General features: G+C 39.0%; 3 protein-coding genes across 3 annotated transcripts; 2 read left to right on the plus strand and 1 right to left on the minus strand.

Annotated features, from left to right (window-relative positions):
- Positions 1-1,298: 1,298 nt before the first annotated feature.
- Positions 1,299-3,106, minus strand: LOC126373144 (zinc finger protein OZF-like). The gene has a single exon (XM_050019168.1). The coding sequence runs from the start codon at positions 2,951-2,953 to the stop codon at positions 1,544-1,546; it is 1,410 nt and encodes a 469-aa protein (XP_049875125.1). The 5' UTR covers positions 2,954-3,106; the 3' UTR covers positions 1,299-1,543.
- A 1,791-nt stretch (positions 3,107-4,897) lies between these two features.
- LOC126373436 (uncharacterized) lies at positions 4,898-6,662 on the plus strand. Its single transcript, XM_050019594.1, has 2 exons — positions 4,898-4,912; positions 5,013-6,662. The coding sequence occupies exons 1-2, from the start codon at positions 4,898-4,900 to the stop codon at positions 6,660-6,662; spliced, it is 1,665 nt and encodes a 554-aa protein (XP_049875551.1).
- Positions 6,663-16,328: 9,666 nt separating this feature from the next.
- Positions 16,329-17,519, plus strand: LOC126373237 (lamprin 1.8-10-like). The gene is made up of 2 exons (XM_050019300.1): positions 16,329-16,373; positions 17,153-17,519. Exons 1-2 carry the CDS (start codon positions 16,362-16,364, stop codon positions 17,498-17,500), a joined length of 360 nt encoding a protein of 119 aa, XP_049875257.1. The 5' UTR covers positions 16,329-16,361; the 3' UTR covers positions 17,501-17,519.
- The last annotated feature ends 5,199 nt before the right edge of the window (positions 17,520-22,718 follow it).

Genomic DNA, 22,718 nt, shown 5'->3' on the forward strand with positions numbered 1-22,718 from the left:
ACCTGTGGAAAAGAGAAAGCCGCTACCTCACAACACCTGCGCTGCTTTACCGATGACCAACTGTTTTACCAGACGTGGAGGGACGCTACTCTACGGAACTCGATCAGAGGATTTCCGCGCCGCTGCCTTTGAAGGGTCCGAAGTCTAACGAGGTTCCTGCCGCAAAACAGGAAGAGGGTCTATGTTAAACTTAGGGTTGGTCTTTCGTCCCATGAGTGAGTCATGTTATAGAGTTAGCAGGAATCCTTCCGTGTTGTTTTGCCTTATAAGGATTGAGGAATGTACCTAATGATCAATATTGAAATATTGGAAGTCAACGGAAATCTCAAGTTTGTCCAATCCTTTAGAAAACAGCTTAGGTTGTATAAATTAAAATATACGCACGAGCATAGGTAATCCTTCGACCCGGATATTATAGGCTAGTTTTCAATTAGTCAAATCAGTTACTTTTTACTAAACGTCAAAACACGAAATTAGTATGGAATTTGTATGAAAAAGCACACCGTGACGTCATAGAAAATGATAAATGAGAAACATGATAAAATCTCGAATTTATTGTTACCTACGTTTTTCTTGATTAAAATTAAATAAGTCAAAAAGAAAATGTTTTTCGTGAGTTTTAGATCGGTCTTTATTTAGTAATCAGGATTTCAAAATTTATCTTGAACCTCGTACACCTCCCAATTGTCGCTGTCGTTACGTTTCATGCGATGAGTTCTTCGTAGAGGGTAGGCACAGCTGCAGATAGTAACAAATCGTCATGGTCCTTCGCACTTTTTTCTTATTTAGTATTGCACTGAATAACACCTTTGCTCCTTTTCGAATCACTTCTTATTAACAAAAACCATTTTGATTAGCAACGGTTCATTTTTTCCCATGTCCTTGAAGTTGTGTGTGAGGCGCCTATTCAATTTAACACACACTTTATTCCGATAACAAATATTTCAGGCGTTTTATATTAAACGCATTAATAAAACACTTTATTGTACACAAATTTACAAGACATTTACAGGTGAAACTTAGTCTAAGGTGGGCAAAGTTAGCCTTATCGCTAAGAGCGATCTTCCAGGCAACCTTCGACGGAGGATATAGTACATTTGTACAGCTGTATGCTGCAGTGCAGCGCACAAAAAAGGTAAAAGTATTAAGTGCCTGTAGTAATATATAAGCAATAACACAAATTAGAGTTTTTGCTCACACATTTTCAAACAAAACTGTTTAAACTCATGATAGATAACATATTCTGAGAAAATATATTATGTAACAAAAACAAATATGGTTTTATTAAAACAATAAAGTAGGTACGTGTTACTAGTTTAATATTTATTTTATAACTATACAATTGATGTTACTAGTAAAGACATTTAAAAATAGAACTCTGTTTATCATTACTTATGATTACTTAAAATTAATTTATAAGTGACTAGAAAATCAGTTCTCAGGTGTATGAATCTGGAATTAGGAATATCTATTATTAGATATTACTCTACATCACAATTTGATTGAGCTACTTATCAACACATAATTATTAGTATTTCAAAAGCTATTCAGGCATAGTTTTCATAGGAATTTTGATTTGTACTTCCATGTGACTGATTTTGAGATGACGTGAGAGGTCACTATTTCTATAAAATCCACGTGCACAATGCGGGCAAACGAAGGGAGTATGATTGGAGTGCTGCTTCAGAAGATGGAACTCCAACATTACTGCTGTAGGGAAAGATCGGCTGCACTCCCCGATAGAACATTTAAATTTAGACGCATTCTCATGTTTAAATATAATGTGGTGGCTTAAACTTCTTTTTGTAGTAAAAGAATGTCCACAAACTGAGCAGCCAAAGGGTCTCTCTCCAGTATGCTTCCTCATATGCTCATCTAGATTAGCAAATGTCTTCCCACATATGGAACAGTCCCCTGCCTTCTCTGAATGTTTTCTTCGCATATGCGTATGCAAATTGCCTTTCATTGAAAATGCCATGCCACAAAAACTGCAAATATTCTGTTTGTCTTCCAAATGAAGCTTCATATGCGTATTAAGAGCTGTTCTGGTTTTCACTGCCTTTTGGCAGAGGTGACAACTGAATTTTCTTTCATCGGTGTGTACATTTTGGTGTTTTCTGACAAGATTACGGTCTGCAAAACATTTTCCACATATTTGACATGCAAATGGCTTTTCACCACTGTGACTGCGTCTGTGTCTGATCAATGATGCTATTTGTCTGAAACTTGCACCACATACAGCACATTTGTAGGGCTTTTCATTTGTGTGGATTCGCATGTGTGTGATTATATCTGATTTAGTAAAGAAGCTATTCCCACATGTTTCACACATAAACCGACGTTCTCGTTTAGAATGATTATTTGCTATGTGTCTCGTCAAGCCACCCTTTGTAGTAAAGCGTAAATTGCATGTATCACATTGGAATGGTTTTTCACCAGTGTGGCACCGCATGTGAGCCTCCATGGCTGACCGACAAGCAGCAGTACGACCACAGACAACACACTGAATTGGGCCATTTTTACATCTCTTCTTTTGTTTCTTTTTACATTTTTTTGTGGTTGTTTTCTTTTGAAGTTTGGAAATTTCTTTGTAGTCGCTCACGTCTTCTGTAATGGATTGGTCATCACAATGTTCAGTGTCGTCCTGTTCCTCTTTTATGTAATTAGGGGTTGATAGCACGGCGATGAGGTCAGCGGTGGGTTCAGTGCTAGCCGGTAACAGGCCTCGTAACGTCTTGTCTGCTTCTTCACACCGTTCAACAAAGCGATATGCTATACAAAGTTCCCCAAGACACTCCGTACAGATAAACTTTGGCAAATAATCATTCTCATCTACCACAACACTCACACATCGCATAATTTTCGTGCTGTATTGGATATCGTCTTCTTCTTTGTCAAATACTGAAATAAAAGCCTTTTTATTGAGGCAAATTCGACAAGTACTTGAATCCATTTTTACATGCAATTAGTGATGCATATATTAATAAAATGACCGTCATATAACTAACTGCTCTTGAAGTAACGAAAACTGAGGTTAAATTCCGTTAATTGTTATCGATTTTCTCAATATTAGATTATTTGGCACTATAAAACCGCCTCACCTTGTTTACTTGTGTTTTTTTTTTCGTTCTTTTTATTTTCTTCCTAAAGAAAAAGCAAAGAACATGTCCTATACAGCCACATCGTATTAAATATTTATTTAACCATTGATGTATCTAATATTTAACAAACAATATAGATCACACTTCTTTTGCGCTTCTTACATATTAACTGTCTAAGGAAATAGTATTTTCCGTATTTTCATTGAAGAATTTATTTATATTTTTTTTCTTTATTTAAAGTTTAAGACGTGTATTCAAATGTCAAATAGTAATATGGCATTTGGCGCCAACTTCAATGTCCGTTTCCGTGCCGTTTCCCAACTTTTAAATACTGAAAAAAATAAATGTGGAGTTTTAGTTTTTTAATTTAATTTGTGTTGACTTTGAGGCGTAGGCTTGTTTTTATAATAACATAATATAAATCAGAAATACACCAAAGTTTTTAGAACACAAAGACCTACTGAACTATTTTACCTATATTAACGCGATGAAAAAAATTAACAAAAAACATTACACTTCAAAACACCAACCTACCAACTTATTGTACCTAAATGTCTATAGGGCAAATTAAAATAATGTCTTTCGAAAGTTTTTAGTCGACCTTGTCCATTATAAATTCATCAAATGTAATCAATAAATAGGTAAGTACCTATACCTACTTAAGTAGAGTACCTACTTTAATCCACAAATACAGAAAATTAATAAAATGTATAAATAACTCATTGTATTAAAATAAAATAAAAACTCTACTTACTAAGAGTAGATTCCTGACGTAAAAGTTTATTTAAAAATGTAAAGAAAATTCAGCTTGCCTCATTTATTTACATTTCAAGCAATAATTACGCAATTGTCTGACAATTCGTAACCAATTGCAACATTAAGATCAAAATGGGTGGAATGATCAATAAAGTTCAAGAATAGAATGCGCGGGCGCAGCGCAGGTGAGAGCGCAGGAAAGTGATTCTTGTTCGGTAACCGGCGACATGCGGGGAATCATGATGTCCTGATTGTAGGGCCGCACTTAGAACCTGTCTTCTCCTATCATGTGGGTTATGACTTTATGAGGTAGATTACCAACCTCATCAACCCTGGTGTCAGGGTTATTATTGAGCCGCGAAAGGCTCGTGACGTAACTTATGTAACGACTCATACTAACAGGTAACCGGGACTAACGGCTAAACGTGCCTTCCGAAGCACGAATCATCTTACTTTCGAAATTACGTAGGTGGTCAGCCTGCAATGTCCTGCCTGTCCTAACCGAACCAGGACACCACAAAGTGATTGTGGTAGGCAGAGGCACATCCATCGCAAGATAAGTACCTATAGACTAAGTACAATAAGTAAACGTCTCTCCAACCAGCCTTTATTTCACGGACGCATTTAATTCATTACTAATAAATTAAATGCGTCCCTGGTGCCCTGGCACAATTTCTCTCGATTACGTTTCCCGACCAATTGGTATGCGCGCACGCATGTATGTTACGTGGATGACGGCAATGAGCCACGCGCTGCTTACCAAGCGCCCTTCTAACGTCTAAACCACACCTTACTACGTTACCATAAAGTCTAAAGTATCACGTTAGAGTTTCCAAAAAGAATTTAGATACATGGATGGGAATGGTCGAAAGCATCGCGTAAGGACGAAGATCTTGGAGTGTCCGGCTTCCCCGAGTGAAACCGCGCCGGCGTCGGCTACATACTAATGCGGCTACCGCTAAGTTATAAGTATGGGTGGTCGCCACCGATGACACTCGGTTCGGGAGCAATCGTCGACCAGGTCGGCCGACCGCGACGATATGAAACTTGCATCAGTGAGTAATCAGGAAATTAATCAGTGGTAAAAGTGAAGTGACAGTGAAACGGATTGCCTTGTCGTGGAGTGGATATAAAATGTTCGGTGGTGTGTTTCAGATAACTTTGGTTTTGTGCGCTGTCGCGTGCCTGGCGGCGGGAGATGGAAGCATCCTGAAGGCCAAGGCTCGCCTGTTCAGCAAATTGGGACGGCACCACAAGCGCGGCGTGCTGGCCGGGGTGCCGACGTACAAGGTCGGTTACGATATCCCTCACGTCTCGCATTCAGTGGTGAAGCCTCTCGTGGTGACGTACCCTCCTGCAGCAACCGTTACGACTGTGAAAGTGCCGTTGTCGCATCCATTGATACCGCACCATCCGCACCGCGCGCCTGGACATCATCCGCACTTTGGACTCAAGTTCCCGCACACTAAGACTGTGGTGTTGCCGAGGCCGAACCCTCATTTCCACCACCATCACCATCACGTGGCTCCACGTCCTGTGGTGCCGGTTGCACCGGCTGTGCCCCTGCCCGCCCCCGCTGTACACGTGCCAGCGACCCCAGTAGTCCCTATTCCTCAGCCAACAGTCACCGTGGCGCGTCCTCTGCCGCCTCCGCCACCACCACAAGTACTGGTCCAACCCACGCCACTTTTACCCGCTCACCACATACCAGTAGGACCTCCCCCAGTTCCCATCGCTCCTGCAGTGCATTCCCATCTTAGTCCACTGTTGCCTGCGGCGACTATTCCTCTCCACCAGCCTGTTCTTCCAGCCCCTGTTCCACTTGCTCCTCAACTACAGTATGTATTGCGGCCAGGAAATGCTGTTCAGACTTCCTTCTTTGCAACTTACCCAAGGTATCCACTGGTGAACCAATATCAGTCTGTGTTCCCGCTTGCGGCTCCAGCTGCGGTGGCGCCTCCCCCTGTAGCGGCTTCTCCGGGGCCAGTGTTTTTGGAGAGGCCTCATGTGCCACATTTCCATGTAGCACAAGGCGCTGCAGTCGTGCCGCATCAGCATGCGGTCGCCGTAGAACCTACACCGGCACTGGTTCACGAGACTCATGCAGTTCAACAACCGGCGTTCCATCTTCATCCGACGCAGCAAGTGGCGGTGGAGCATGACGGTTGGGCGCCGGTGCCGACGCATCCTCACGATGTTCCTCAGTTCACGCCACAGGAACACCATCATTTGACACAGGAGGCTCACCCCCACTTCACTCAAGAGCAGGGCACTCAAGTTTACGAGCATCACACTGGTAATGAGCAGCAGTACCACGAGCTGCAACACCATATACAACAGCAGCTTGACCAGGCACAGTACGAGCAACACTTGCACAACCAGCATCAATTAAACCAGGAGTATGGCGCGCCGCAAGAGATACCCCAGGCATACGCACATCATGATTTAGGTCAGCATCAGCAAGATTTTGCAAATCATCAACAAGATTTTATTAATCATCAACAAGATTTCATTAATCATCAGCAAGATTTCGATAACCATCAGCAGGATTTTGCTAACCACCAGCAAGATCTTGCGAATCATCAACAGGACTACGCTCAACACCAACAGGACTTCGCGCATCAACAGCAAGACTTTGCTCATGACTTTCATTATCAACAGCCTGGGTCCGAGTACGGTACACCGGGCGTTGAGGGGCGGAGTAGCAACGAAGCAGAGGCGGAGGGAGACGAGCTTAAATTCCGCAACCATATTCCTCTCGGGCTTCAGCCGCCGATCGATCGCCCCCTAGAACACTTTCGGTAGTCACCCCCTCGTCCATATGCCCATGCGCATATGCGTGCGAGCGAGACAAACGTGAGGTAAATCAAGCTCGTATCGCTACGGGGCGGAGAGTGTTATTTTTTGACGTGATTTATCATAGGTTTGCCTCAGACTTAAACGACATTAACTAAAGAGAGTGTCCCTTCTATATGTAGTACCTATTACTGTTTATTATATGCCTTAGTGCTGTGACATCACGTAACCGCTGTTGTGTGATACCTACTCAACTGTTTATCAGTGGAAGAGTTCTGGGGTATAAAAAGGCCACATTGAAAGCAATATTGCAATTTGAATTTAAATATGAAAGTAAGTACCTACGCAATGTGAACAGGGAGTTTAAAAGGCTACATCAAGGCAATTCATCTAAAAAAGCAATATTGCAATTTGACATTAGCGCGTATAAAAGTAAGTGCGCATTGCAAGGAACGTCAAATAGCAATATTGCTTTTGTAGATGAATTGCTTTGATGTGGCCTTTTTAACCCCAGATGTCAAATAGCAACATTGCTTTTGTCGATAAATTGCTTCAATGAGGCGTTTTAACCCCTAATTTGTTCTATCATTATTCTTGCTTAGTAGGTACCTTATTGAATGTGAAAGTGTTAGTCAGTACTTACTTATTTATTAGTCATTACTATTACATACACGTACTAGTAGGTATATTCGATCGTTAAAAAGTGAACACGAATGTCGATGACTGGATTTAGATTAGTATTAATGTTATTTGTATAGTAAAAGGCATTTACAAGCGATGTACCTAATTAACATTATGTAAATTTATTTATTTATTGTTTTTTCTAATAAAACGCAATTTAATAATAATTTCTTTATATTCTGTTTGCCCCTTTCCGTCCGATTTGTGGCCTGTGTCTAGTAGACCGACGCCTGAAACTCCTAACGGGGTAGGTAGAGACTTATGTAGTCAGAAGACAAGCTGTATCCACCATTGGGCAGGCAACGGCCAATGTGGTCCAGTGGTTGAGCGTTTTGCTCACGATCCGGAGGTCCCGGGTTCAAATCCCGGTGGGGACAAATCACAAAAAAAATACTTTGTGATCCCTCATTGTCCAAAAAGTAAGATGATCCGTGCTTCGGAAGGCACGTTAGACCTTTGGTCTTGGTTATTACTTACTTATGTAAGTACGTAGTCGTTACATGAGTCATGTCAGGGGCCTATGGCGGCTCAGTAATAACTCTGACATCAGGGTTGATGAAGTGGGCAGGATACAATGTGCTTTTTATTTCCCATTGCATTGGATTACACAATAACCAGCGGTAGTGGTGGTGGGTAACTAGTAGTGGTCGTTCCGTTTTAACCGGGTCACACCACGTGCGGCACCGGTACATAGAGCTACAATTCTAGACAGGCAAACTTGATAAGCTCAATACGCTCGGAGATTACCGGGAACGTAGCAGCCCGAGAAGCTAAAGTTTGTATTAAAGTTACCTCTGATTATCTAAATGGTGTTAGTGACATCGTAACGAGTACTGAGGGGGATGATTTAGATCATTCACACCATGATTCTGAGTTAATGTCAAGTGGAATTTTCCGCCGCAATATTTATGTTTTTTCTTGTGTTTTTTAAATTAGTTTCAATTCTATACTTTTGGGATGGAAAATTCCACTCGTTAACTCGGAATAATGAAATGAAAAGTTTTCATTACGATACCTCTACTTATATATAAAACAGGGGGATTAAAAGAGCCAACGAAGCGATTAATCTAAAAAAGTAATACTTATTGCTACTTGACGCTTGTTGACTTTGCACACTTACTTTTATTATGCGCAAATGTCAAATTGCAATATTGCTTATTAGATAAATTGCTTCAATGTGGCCTTTTAAACCCTCTGTAGTGGACTCAGACTTCTGATATTATTATCAGGTATATAAATTAAAAATCAGAGTCATAAATTAGTATCACGTCTGTTGAATCATCCGTAAAAGATAGAAAAGGCCTATATCGATTATCATCAGATAGAAAAGCCTTACCGCTCATTCTACTACTTAGTCCAGTTTGTATCATCATCTTAGCGTTATCCCGTTTCTCACAGGATTCGCTTACCAACCTAAACTAAATATTTGACAGGCCTGTTTTTTTTTATAGAAGCGAGTTTTGCCTAACCTGCCTATCTGACCTTCCAACCTGCGAAGGGAAATAGCCCAGTACAGGTTAAGTCACATACCTCCGAAACGTATTTCTCGGGAATGTTCGTTTCCTCACGATGTTTTCCTTTACCACTGAGCACATGAGCACCCTCAGGCCTGTTGTCTTAAACGTTGTACCGGGTAAGACCCTTCAGCGACCCCCTTTGTCCGGCCAAGTAGTTAATGCCATCTGCGGCAAATCTACAATAAGTCACGTCAAAAAATAATCGAAAATGGACAAGGCCTATATCGAATATCATTAGAAAATTCTTATTTCTCATTCTACTACTCCAGTCCCTAAACCATAGACATAACACTGGCAAAACCACACCTGACACAAATCACACGTAACGGCACAGAACTGCTGACACGTGGTACATGACCAACCATAATACTAAATTACTATTACTGCACTATCTAGGACTAAGTAACCAAGGCTGTAATAATAGACTTTGCATGATTAATATACTTAGGTAAGTAGATTTTATCTAGATTAATACGAAGTAAAAGTAGGCTAATTTTTGTTCGAATTAAGCTCGACACTCGTTATCTAGCTCTAGCCATAGAGGCGACCAATCAGCTCGCGACACCGAACACTTCAGATCCCCAATACCGACCCCGCCGGCGACGTTGACGATTTCCCTCATTCAGCGCTTATCGCTATCGACCCACTAGGGTCGATTAATTCTTTCAAATATTCTTCCTCTCAGATGACGCCCTGAGCCGAAGTTCGCGCCCAACTGGGCACCCTCAGGCCTGTTGTCTTAAATTTTCTACCGGGTGAGAGCCCTCAGCACTCCCCATTTGTCCGGCCAAGTCTATACCATCTGCGTCAAATCTACAATAAGTCACTTTAAAAAAAGAAAGGTGCAATGTAAGATACTTATATACAGAAATACATCTTGCAGCCACTATTATACATAGGTAATCTTCTCTCGTGTGGGTTGCTAGTATAATGACCAAACAACCCTGGTTGGATGGTCATTGCAGTGGTTGCCGTTGGAATTTCTCTATTTTTGTGTGGATTGTAAGGTCAATGACCGTGTTTCCGTTTGCAATGTCCTTACCAAACGAGGAACAGTCTCACAGTGTTTTTTGTTGTTTGACATGTTCCACTGGAAATCAAACCGAGGCTCTAACCTAGTCTTACTTGTGTAGACTACACTAGATAATATGTTCCCGATCTGATCGCGGTATGTACAGTCATGAGCAATATAATGTATCCACTTTAGGACTCTGTCGCACTAACATATTTGACATTTAGTGAGACTTACAGTTCAAGTTGTCAAAAAAGTTAATGTGATATGGTACCAAAGTGTATACATATTAATGCTCGTGACCGTACACCTAGGCATTCTTCTTCCAACTCTACTTATAATCGCATCATAAATCTTTTTCGTAAGGCTACTTTCATTTATTCCGAACCATCTATTTATATTATCTAGTATCTTTTTTTTTTTGACGTGACTTATTGTAGATTTGTCGTTGATGGCATTAACTACTTGGTCGGAGTTATCTAGTGTCGGAACCCTCCCGACCCGTGGTACAGCCAACTGGTTGTACTACGGAGAAGTAAATTACCCGTAGTTCAACCCTTTTTAATATACTTTTCAAGCATATTTTTTTCCTCATCAGTTTGATAAGCGGACCTTGTGAATAGGATAACGCTAGGGAGATGATGGGATTTTTTATATTTACATTTTATTTTCTGGCCATTGTCCAGCGGTGGGCTATTTATGTTATCTAGTTAGGTAAGTATGTGTATTATAACATAAACGTTAATAGACTATATACGTCCCACTACTGGGCACAGACCTCCCCTCAATCAACCGGAGGGGGTATGAAGCATACTCCACCACGCTGCTCCAATGCGGGTTGGTGGAGGTGTTTTTACGGCTAATAGCCGGGACCAAAGGCATAACGTGCCCTCCGAAGCACGGAATCATCTTACTTTTTCGGACAATCAGGTGATTCAAGCCTGAAAAGTCCTTACCAAACAAAGGACAATCTTACAAAGTGATTTCGACAATGTCCCTATCGGGAATCGAACCCGTGAATGTATATTATATGAAATGTAATTTCTAAACACCCTGCATAGTATATTAATAGCGTAAAAAAGGTGAATCATAAGTACCATAATTGACATAGATTAGCTAAGTGCAAAAAATCACTTAATATTATCAAAAACGATTCAATTTATGTGAATTTCACTAAGTACGAGCAATAATGACACAATTAAGTAATGAACCTAGGGATATATAATAATCCGAATCATTTATACTTTCATTTAGAAGACGTCTTTACAAGAAAGTGGTTCAAAGTAGATTTTTTTAAATTTGAATTAATATTATTGTTAAACTAAATAATTTATACCCTAAGACAGTTCACACAACTTGTCCGAAGTAAGCTGTTTGCACCAGTACGTAGATACCGAGTGTGAACACATCAAGTTAAAGAAACGTGTACTTAAAGTGATAATTTTATCTTTCAAAGTTCTATTGATACGCAATAGCGTGTAAAAGTTATAGTGAATTATCACGTCTAAGTGTCGTTTACGTGAGTCTAAACGATTTACGATAAGATCGAAGTTATAAGTGTTTTGTGATAACCGTCCACTGCACAATTAAGTGAAGTTTTGACAGAAGTTACGTGGGATAACTTGAAGATAACGGGAGCTACGAGTCATAACACAGTAGAACTTTTTTTGACGTGACCTATACTAGATTTGCCGCCTTTGGCATTAACAAATTGGTCCCACTACAGTACATTGATACCTAAACTAAGTGAGTACTTACAAGTAACAAAACCTCAGCGATATGCAGAGTTTATCAATGCGGTGTGAAGAGTCGTTTGCGTGGGCCGTGCTATCGACTCGTTCATTGCAACGACCAGGCCTAGCGCTCTCGGCGGCCTCCGCTGAACTCCTGGCATCACCAAATGTGCCTGCAGGACTTCGAACTAACCTCCTTAGACGCATGTGGCGTCTCCTTAGAAAAATAGAAGACGAACAAAACCTTCTTGATACGGTCTTCGCTCACCGCGTCCCGCACCCCTCATGCCCCCCTCAGTTCTATTTATTAGGTGAGCTTTGGGATTTGCCATTGGAACATGAGTGGCTGTGCCAGGGATGCGGGAAGCCCCTGTACGTCTTGAGTGAAGTTCCAGCCACGTCATGATGACAAGTTTTCGCAGGAAACAGACTGAAATCAGTGTTTGAAATTTTTGAAAGGACAAGCGGACAAAAAGCAGGAAATACCCCTGCGTGACGAGGCGATTGTACCACGGGTCACTCAAGAGAAATACGACAAACTTTAGTCTTCTTCTTTTGTCGTGTGGGTTGTGAGGTGGAATACCATCAACCCTGGTGTCAGGGTTACTATTGAGGCTCCAAAGGCCCCTGACATGACTCATGTAACAACTACATACTTATTAACTACAAACTAGGGATCACAAAATGTTGTCCCCACCGGGATTTGAACCAGGGACCTCCGGATCGTGAGCTCAACGCTCAAACCACTGGACCACGAGGCCGTTAACTCTAGTTACAAACGTATTTGAAAATATCATCATCATCATCATCACGACTGCTGATGCAACCGGGACCAACGGCTTAACGTGCCTTCCGAAGCAAGTAGGAGCTCGAGATGAAAACTTTTTTTTTGTGGTCACCCATCCTTTTTTTTAATTTGAAAATGTTTTTTTTTATAACTACTTAATTAATAAAGCTTGTTGAGAGAGAACTCTGTTATACTTTAGTGTGTCTATGCCTGTATATTCGATTGCCTTGAGACTACCATTATGCTAAATCCTAAAGAAGATCAAGTGAATGTGAAGTGAAGAGTACGTTGAATTGAACTTATACTAGCAACGTCTATATTGGAATGATTCGCTAATGCTTATTACTGCCGTACTTTTTGTTACCTAGTATTTTTGGGAAATCATGCGACATGCGCATTAAATTCATATATCTAATCTCCACATAGTATGTACGCACGTATAATCTACGTAGGTATGTTATACGTATTTAAATTATCTGCCAAGTAGTCTGCATTATTTATAGAATATCAAAATTAAAAAACCAAATTGAAGTAAGTAAACTAACTGCATTGTACTGCATTGTATTATTTTAGTTCTGTGCAATAAAGTATATTTGATTTTATTTCATTGTATTTTTTGTTTAAAATAAGTTGATACTAATAGTTATTGATAAGGTAAGCTGTGAATACTGTCTATAATTATAGAAATTATCTGACTGAATTTATTATTGTAATTATTGTAAACACTAAACCTAGAATATTACCAGTTTATACCTGACATTATCGTGGGAAAATCTTACACCTTGTCTTAGCTTAGATTATAACTATATATAAATACGTAGGTGCTAAACATAGGTATATAAACTATACTACTGGGTTATTATTCCTTTTCGGGTAGGCAGAGCTGTAAGTCTCCACAAGATACCTAAATCGGCCGCCACTTTTATCTTTCTTAAATACCTACTTACTTAAAAAGGCTAGGCCACACCGAAGCAATTCATCTAAAAAGCAATATTGCTATTTGACATTTGTTTGCATTGCGCACTTACTTTTAATATGCGCTATTGACATATTGCAATATTGCTTCTCTAGATGAATTGCTTTGGTGTCGCCCTTTTAACCCCCCTGGTTAATAATTGTTAAATAACATTTTAAGCTCACGACTAATAGTCGAATATTATTGGTGATGGGAATATTCCCAATACTGAGGTAGTCAGAGGTACATCCATCACAAGATGAACTAAGTACTCAGTTGCCGATTTGTGCACGATATAATTTCTTCCACGGTAAAGCGATGGCATCGTTGGTCGGCTCGTGTGGTCCTATGACGGAAGAGGGAAGGTGGGATAAATTTAATAGCATTAACTAGTTTTAAATAGCATTGTATTTAGATTTATTATAAATACATTCGTTTTAGTTTCATCTTTTAAGTACTTTGGGAGCTTATATGAGGTATATTTTAATTGACCTTGCTAATGGGTACGTGGCGTGTGATGCATTTGCTTTTTTGAATGATAGAGACGAAGCGGATATGTAACGGAAATGGCCACATCGGAGCAATTCATCTAAGAAAGCAATATTGCAATTTGACATTTGCGCATATAAAAGTAAGAAACAAACAAATGTCAAATAGCAATATTGCTTTTTTAGATGAATTGCTCCGATGTGGCCATTTTAACCCCCCAAGTCTCACATTAATTTTAAAGACATAGTTAGTCGTTTAGCAGCTGAACGTGTTCTGTGTTTGTTATTCACTCTCAGTCCAGCGTAGACGCTTTTTAAGTGTAATAAAAATCTGTTCTGACAGCTTACGGCTCAAACGATGTAGTAAGTACAGTCATGAGCAATATAATGAGGTACCCACTTTAGGACTCTGTCTGACATTTAGTGAGACTTACAGTTCAATTTGTCAAAAAAGTTAATGTGACATGGTACCAAAGTGTATACATATTAATGCTCGTGACCGTACAGGTGCTATGCATATAATGTAGAGCAAGTTTTCATAAAATAAATGCAAATTTTGCAATAACCGTTTACTATACTGTTCTATTATGCATGTTACGAAGCAGGTATAGATAAGGCTATTGATATATATGGTGCACAGGGCACAGGGTCTAATCTAAATTAAATTAATTTTAATTTTATTACATCCATACAATTTCATATTTTAGCGAGTATTAACATGATAGTTACTGTCTAAGAAGGACTTACATTGACCAAATTGGAGATGTTAGAAAAGGTTTAATACGATCTACTCTGAACCGGCGTGCGTGTATTAAGCGATTGATGAATGTGGAGGAAGCAAGAGAAGTGTGTCAGGATCGAAGCAAATGAAACTCTATAGTCTCTGCTTACCCCGGTAGGAAATAGGCGTGAGTTTATGTATGTATATAGTTACTGTCCTGTGTATCATCGGTGTGCTTGCCAAACGGGGAGCGCGCGTTCGATCCCCGGTACATCTTAATTTATGTTTGTGACATGCAATAAATTAAAATGAATACAGGACTTGCACCAATGAGTGTTACTAACCCAGTTGACTCGACCATTATAGACAGTTACGGCTCTCCACCCTATCACGTTGGGTCTAACAGAAAGCTCGGTGAGTACTGAGTACTTAGTTCATCTTGTGATGGATGTACCTCTGACTACCTCAGTATTGGGAATATTCCCATCACCAATAATATTCGACTATTAGTCGTGAGTTTAAAATGTTATTTAACAACTATTAACCAGGGGGGTTAAAAAGGCGACATCGAAGCAATTCATCTAAAAAGCAATATTGCTATTTGACATTTGTTTGCATTGCGCACTTACTTTTAATATGCGCAAATGTCAAATTGCAATATTGCTTCTCGAAAAAAATTATATTCTCTCTGTGTCGCAGTATGGATTCAGACAGGGTTTATCTATTGCAGACGCTACAATTAGGCCTTCTCTATGTTTACCATCAGGCATAATTGAGCCAACATACTTGACAATTATAAAAAAAAATATAAATGAACTATTTATATTTATACTGTCGACGAATTTTTTAAATGATAAGTTTCAATTTTAATACACACTTCCTCTCTTCCCTTCAACGTTGCTGTGCCCTACAGGGTCCATGATTTAGTTCCTATGCCTATGTAACACCCCATTGTACTACATGGAATGTAAGAAATAATTGAGTATTGTATTGAGTATCGAATCACACATGCATTCGAATGTGTGATCGTAATATTATTCATTGTACATGTGCAATGAAATATGATACTGAACTTATGAAATAAGTTTAGGTCAAACGTATGATCTGTCTAGTAGCTATTTCCCCGTGTAACCGGACCTCAGCTCTACAATAAAGATATCAGACCACACGACTGGCTAAACGCCTTAGGGCACATAGGGTCTAGGCTCACAGACTGTCTACGAGTACCTCCACCTTAGTGTATGCCCACACGCAATGTTTTTACGGTCAAAGGAAAACGGAAAATGGCGTTTCTTCGGGTCTTTAGTCGATACGGACCGCAAGTGATGCGGGCCAAACTGAGAACTCTTAAATGGGTCGTTTTGTATCGCGGTGTGAATCGCCGAAGAACTTTTTAGTAATAGGTCGATTCGGTCCGTTGTGAGTTCACATAATATTTCCTGTCGGCCGAAGAGACCCATTACAGAAATACCTGGGACAATTCGCACCTCTTCAATCAAAGCGCGAAACGACCCTTCAAAAAGAGCATTAATGTATGTGTGTGTGTGTTATAATAATATAATTTGGCATTCCCCTTTTATCCAGTAGAACTAGTCATCATCATCTTCCTAGCATTATCCCGTTTTTCACAGAGTCCGCTTACCTAACCTGAAGACTTGACAGGTCCGGTTATATGGAGGTCCTGAATCCGGATTCGGTCGGTGTGTATCTAGCATAGGCACCTTAGGCAACAGATCGATAGGGCCGGCGGGAGCGTTATAAAGGCTGCGCCGGCGCACCATCGACACTGCTAGACAGAACCCCGCGCTCGCAACATGAAGGCTGTTGTAAGTACCACCCCCATAATAAATATATTTAAATCGGAGTTAAGTTTTTGATGTAATTTGGCATTTGTGAACTATGTTTTCTTTAAGAAGTTATGTGGCTTAGTGTTGTACCTGAATATTTCGCGAGTTGACTTAATAGAATTTGTAATATGTGATATAACTAAATAAAAAAGACGGACAGACTGACGGACAATAAATTAATCCTATAGGGAATTGTTTTTCCTTTTAAGTTTATAGCAATATTTATTTCTAGTTCACGACTTAGAGTCACTTACATATAAAAAATGCTTAATTACTTAATAATAATAATGATATGCTAATGTGTACTGAAACAAAGTTACAGAAAGCTCAAATACACATTTTGAATTTTAGAACCTTATAAATGTGCACTAAAATCTTAAGAGCTTGCCTTAACTTACCATAATTTTATGAATGAACCAGGTCAATCAACAACAACTAATAGTACTTACAAACAAAATAATAATACAATGTAAATAATGTAACAGTACAATAATTTAGGGAATGAAAAATAAAACCAGGCCGTCTTTAAACATTTTTACTTCAGTAGCCCCTCAAAACTCACGCAAGTCCTTTATAATATAATTGTAGAGTGCATTCGTTAAATTGTTCCACTTTGATCTGGAAACTTCAAACAATTTAACTAACAAGCACAGAAAAATTTTCTCAATATATATTTTTATTTATAGAATCATCCATAGACGTAGATGGTAATTCCTGTTTTTAAAATGTACACTTACCTAGGTACGATTTTGTTACAGTTGTGCTTTTTACTGGTGGTAGCGTGCGCTTACGCCGCAGAAGAGAAGAAGACGGAAAAGCGAGGCGTGCTCGGTCTAGGGTACGGCGGCCTTGGATATGGGGGCCTCGGATACGGAGGCCTCGGATACGGAAGCCTAGGATACGGGGGCCTCGCGCATGCGCCTGTCGTTTCACACGGCTACTACGGCCACGGGCTCGGTCTCTACGGTAATAGCCTCATCGGAGGCCATGGCCTCTACGGTCATGGGCTCTACGGACACGGCGTGGTAGCCCCGCCAGTCATCGGCCACTCCGCCGGCCTCTATGGTGCTCCGCTCTTAGGCCTCGGCCACGGATACTTACATTAAGCTAACAAAACTTTGTGTTAAGTGCCAAATTAGATTTACTATTTTTGTACGATTCGTTGATTCGGAATGTCCGTCTGAAAATAAATAATGAAAATTATTGAATTTCTTTTATTTTTGTTTACAATTGGTTTTTTTCAGAATTTGGAAATGTTAGTAGATTTAAAATAACCCGACATAGTTAAATGACGTACTTACAAGCTATAGGATATTATCTCGCGGGAGTTATAATAATTACTTAATTACTTATTTAAATTGTCTACTATTGGTCGCAGTGGTAAGGTAGTGCAGAATAAGAGCAAAAACCCCTCTTCAAAAAAAAATCTGGTAAAAATTACCTACTTAGTTAATTACTTACTCAGAACTTGGAATAATCTTAATTATGGTTCATTTAAATAAAACAATTTCAAAAAATAAATTATAACACTTAACTGCGTCATTATGCAGTTTTAATACATAGTACATAATCTACTAACTTGAAAGGCATCGATAAATCCATGTAAACACGTAAACTTTACGCTGTAAAACGTGAATTTAAGTAATTACTTACTTCAATATTATTTTCTAGCTATGTTTTATAGATTATTTTTGACGTGACTTATTGTAGATTTGCCGCAGATGGCATTAACTACTTGGCCTGACAAATGGGGACTACGGGGCTCTCAGCCGGTATTTTTTCGATTGCGCGATAATTCTTCTTCTTTCGTGTGGGTTTCGAGGTGGATTACCAACCTCATCAACCCTAGTGTCAGGGTTATTAGTGAACAGCCAAAGGACATGACTCATGTAACGACTACGTACGGTCACGAGCATTAATATGTATACACTTTGGTACCATGTCACATTAACTTTTTTGACAAATTGAACTGTAATTCTCACTAAATATCATATATGTTAGTGCGACAGAGTCCTAAAGTGGGTACATTATATTGCTCATGACTGTACATAATTAACAGTGTCAGTTAATCTAGGATATAAAATTACTCGGCACTCCTGCGCTGGAAGTGTCGTAAGCGGAAGTTGATTCGCCGCCGGATGTACGACTTGCAACAGTCAACTACTTACAAGCCCAATTTGTCTGCCTACTGCGTTTTGCAATGTTTATTTAGTAAAACGATATCCTTAAAGACATTTGAACTTTTATAGAAACAAATAGGGTGTCCGTATTTTATGTTATTTTATCTATAAAATACATTGGAAGCAAATGTCTGGTGATAGGCACTAGGCGGCATTAAATGAGCAGCAATTATTGAGCAAAATTTAAATTTAAAATACGAGTGACCTGCGATTCTGACAGGCATCAAATAGAAAAGTGTATTTCTGACTCGACGATACGGCTCATCTATCGTGTTGGTATAGATTAAGGAATAATAATACTACGTATAGAACGGCAACTCTCTGCTCCCGATCAGCGTAGGTTTATGGGTTGTGTAAAGAAGGATATGTGTGTGAAAGGTGTGCTGAGAAGACGACTGACAGAAATGAATGGAAGAGGAATACATGTTGTACCGACCACACCTAGAGTGGGATAGGGGCAGGAGGATGTTGGTACGAAACTCTAAGTACTTATGTTCAATTTTTAGAGTTCCGTACTATTAAATAGATTCTTGATTTACTGACCAATATGATACGTATACCACATTTGCCAAATGTAATGTGTATACACACAACTTAACTGCAGTAGATTGTAGGTTCGAAGTTCGAATCCCAGGTCGAGACTTGTATCTGTGTCCGAATTCGATCTGCTAGTTTGATTTGACCTTAGCAGACAAACCTTCTCCCACTGGTTCATCGTGCCTCGAAAGGCATTTTCCACAGTAATTAACACCGTCTATATATGAACCGCGGCTTAATATTTGTCTTTTGAAACGTTTACACTTTCATTTAAGAGTGTTTTGCACTTACATTCTAATTCTTACCATATCTGTATCGTCATTGGACACAATAGGCTAATTTCCAACTAGTCAAATCAGTTACTTTTTTGTCAAAACACGAACTTACTATGGACTTTGTATGAAAAAGCACACTGTGACGTCATAGAAAAACGTGATAAAATGTCGGACTTATTGTTACGTTTTTCTTGATTAAGATTCATGAATAAGTTGAGTACTTAAGTAGAAAAAGTTTTAGATCTGCCTTTATTTGAATTTTCCGTCGCAAAAGTATGGAACTGAAACTAATTTAGAAAAAATACAAACAACATGAATTTTCCGACAGGAAATTCCACTTGGTATCAACTCAGAATCATGGTCTGAATCATGCCCCTCAGTATTCGTTACGATGTCACTAACCATCATAATATTCCATTAAAATGTAATACATAAATGTCTTTTATGTAACTTAGCGAATGGATTTAATAAAGAACTAACTAAATAAATATCCATAAATAATGTTACATAGACACATTGATCAAGATATAAGACCACTTAAACATAATTAGATCTATTAAAATAAACGCGTGGTCTAAATAGGCCAGTGTCCACAAAGTACCATAGCTGTTGCCAAATCATAGCATGATTCGTGAACGTTTGCAAAATAAGCTCTTTTAAGGCATGTGGGTCTTTCGGTTTTGGTATGAGAACTTGCGCAGACGCATGGCTAGTGTAACTTTTTGTGCGGACACCTTGCAATGTCAAATTCTTCCAATACTTTTGTGACAGGCGTCACAGCCTAGTAGGGCTAAGGATGTCGAGAATCTTTAATAGCCCCGGTAGGTTTCCTGCCTCGATAGACTATACGAGCTGGTACTAGTGATTAGGTAGGTTTACTGAGGATGTTCACCACCATTATATGATTTTGTTTATTGACATTTGGTGACAATGTTTTATTTTGTTACTGTATTGTTAGTAGCAGCCTCGGTGGTCTAGTGGTTAGAGCGATAGACTCACGATCTGGAGGTCCGGGTTCGATTCCCGATGGGAACATTGACGAAATTACTTTGTAAGACTGTCCTTAGTTAGGTAAGGACTTTTTAGGCTTGAAACACCTGATTGTCTGAAAAAGGGCACGTTAAGCTGTTGGTCTCGTTTACGGCTATTAGACGTGAAAACACCTCCACCAACCCCCTCCGGTTGATTGAGGAGAGGCCTGTGCCCAGCAGTAGGACGAATATAGGCTGTTTATGTTTTGTATTCTATGTATTGCTACTAACGGTGCACGGCGTCCTTTATGTTTTTTTAAGGACTGTCTAGGGCCCTGTAGCGAGGTTTTTCTTGCAGCTTCTTTTCCCCGGCTATACAGGTTGTATATGTAATTTAGGCGGATGAGACGTTCGTTATGTAAAAATGACGATTTAAAGTTATATGTTACCTACTGAATAAATATATTTGAATTAAATATAATAATAATAATAATAAAAACACAAAAATAATTAAAAATATATATTAATTAATTATTATTATTTTATTATTGTATGTCTTTTTCATATCTCGGGCCTATGGAGGCCCGGACTTTTGGAAGGCGTGCGTGGGGCCGAAGCCAACACGTAGAGGCCCCTTAAGACAGTTTAATCTAAATGTGGTGTGACACCAACCGGCGATTATCCCTGTATGCACTATGGGAGTGCACCCAAAGACAATCCCCGGTTCGTGTAGGACTATTGCAGATTATGGGAACAAAGGGAACTGGGCTATTATTTTATTTATTATTATTATTTTATTGTTTAATTATTATTAATTTATATAATTGATAAATCATTTCTATTTTATGCTATACACAGTGACTTCGACTGTTGCAAATATCTTCACTTCATCACAGAATACATTAGTCAGTATGTAAAACTAGTGACTGAAAAGATTTGTTCCCAAAACGTCTTTGCTCCAATTTTGACCTCTTTTTATTTCATAAGAAAGAGCTGACGACCCACTAGGGTCGTATGTATATATTATACACATATGCCTACCCCTTCGGAGATACAGACATGATGTTATGTTATGTTAAGAAAGTCTATTTTAGTGACACATTTTTATGGAAACTTTCGGAAGAAGATGGAGTTAAAAAACCAGAAGCGTCGTACTTCTATCCAAAGACAAATTAGGACCTAATCAGTTTTTATACGTTTTTTCTTAGATTTTTATGGCCACAGGAAATTCTACGACTTCTTTGCTGTTCACGAAATCGAAACTTGCTTTATACAGGGTGTTAGTGACATCGTAACGAAAACTTTGAGGGGTGGTTCAGGCCATGATTCTGAGTTGATATCAAGTAGAAATTTCCGTCGCAAAAGTATGGATTGGAAAATAATTAAAAAGAAAAGAAAAATTTTCATGAATTTTTTGACACGAAATTCCACTTGATATCAACTCAGAATCATGGTCTGAACCATCCCCCTCAGTATTCGTTACGGTGTCACTAACACCCATACCTACTTAAATGGCTACCGTATGTACTTGTACGGGGTGAAAGTGTCATCGTAACGAATACTGAGAGGGATGATTCATCTGATTATTCTGAGTTAATATAAAGTGGAATTTTCCATCGCAAAAGTATATAATTGAAAATATTTTAAAAAAACTAAAAAAAAAAACATGAATTTTGCGACGGGAAATTCCACTTGATTTTAACTAAGAATCATGATCTGAATCAACCCCCTCAGTATTCGTTACGATGTCACTAACACCCAGTATACGTCTTTATTTATCTACCTGAATTGTCAAGTACTTATTACAAATACATAGGTGTTAGACTGTATGTACATGCGTAAATCACTGCCTTACTAGGCATTTATTTAACACTTAGATATGTAAACGATTCCTTTAAAACTGCTGGCATTTCGTAGAATGCAGAGCTAAGCGTTATAGTAACATTTAGCGCTTAAGTAAGAATTCGTAATCATGGGATTCTACCGCTAATCTAAAGAGCCGACAAGACGTGGTACATGTTTTTCCCATATAAATCTTTGCCATCGTCATAGAATAAAGAATATTACTGCGGAGCATTCTCCGCCCCGCACTAATTCGTAACGGGCGTCAACCTCACCCCCTCTGCGTCTTACGACGCGGAAAATATTTTCCTAACATACATTTCTTGCTTCCTTTTCTTCATCAATGAAATGCATATTTTAACTGTTTAATGCTGAATACGTAGGTAACGATGAAATAATATAGACAGGTTTCAAAAAAAATATATTTATTTTCAAAATTGGCTTACAAAGTTAGCGCTTTTTGAACGTCAAACAAAATTAAATTACATATTATGTAACTAGCTGTAAAACTACTACCAC

Source organism: Pectinophora gossypiella, chromosome 15, assembly GCF_024362695.1.
Source record: "Pectinophora gossypiella chromosome 15, ilPecGoss1.1, whole genome shotgun sequence".
Lineage (NCBI taxonomy): Eukaryota > Metazoa > Arthropoda > Insecta > Lepidoptera > Gelechiidae > Pectinophora > Pectinophora gossypiella.

What these genes read in the sequence shown, in the direction of transcription:
- LOC126373144 (XM_050019168.1), bottom strand. Translation starts at nt 2,953, where the DNA reads ATGGATTCAAGTACTTGTCGAATTTGCCTCAATAAAAAGGCTTTTATT.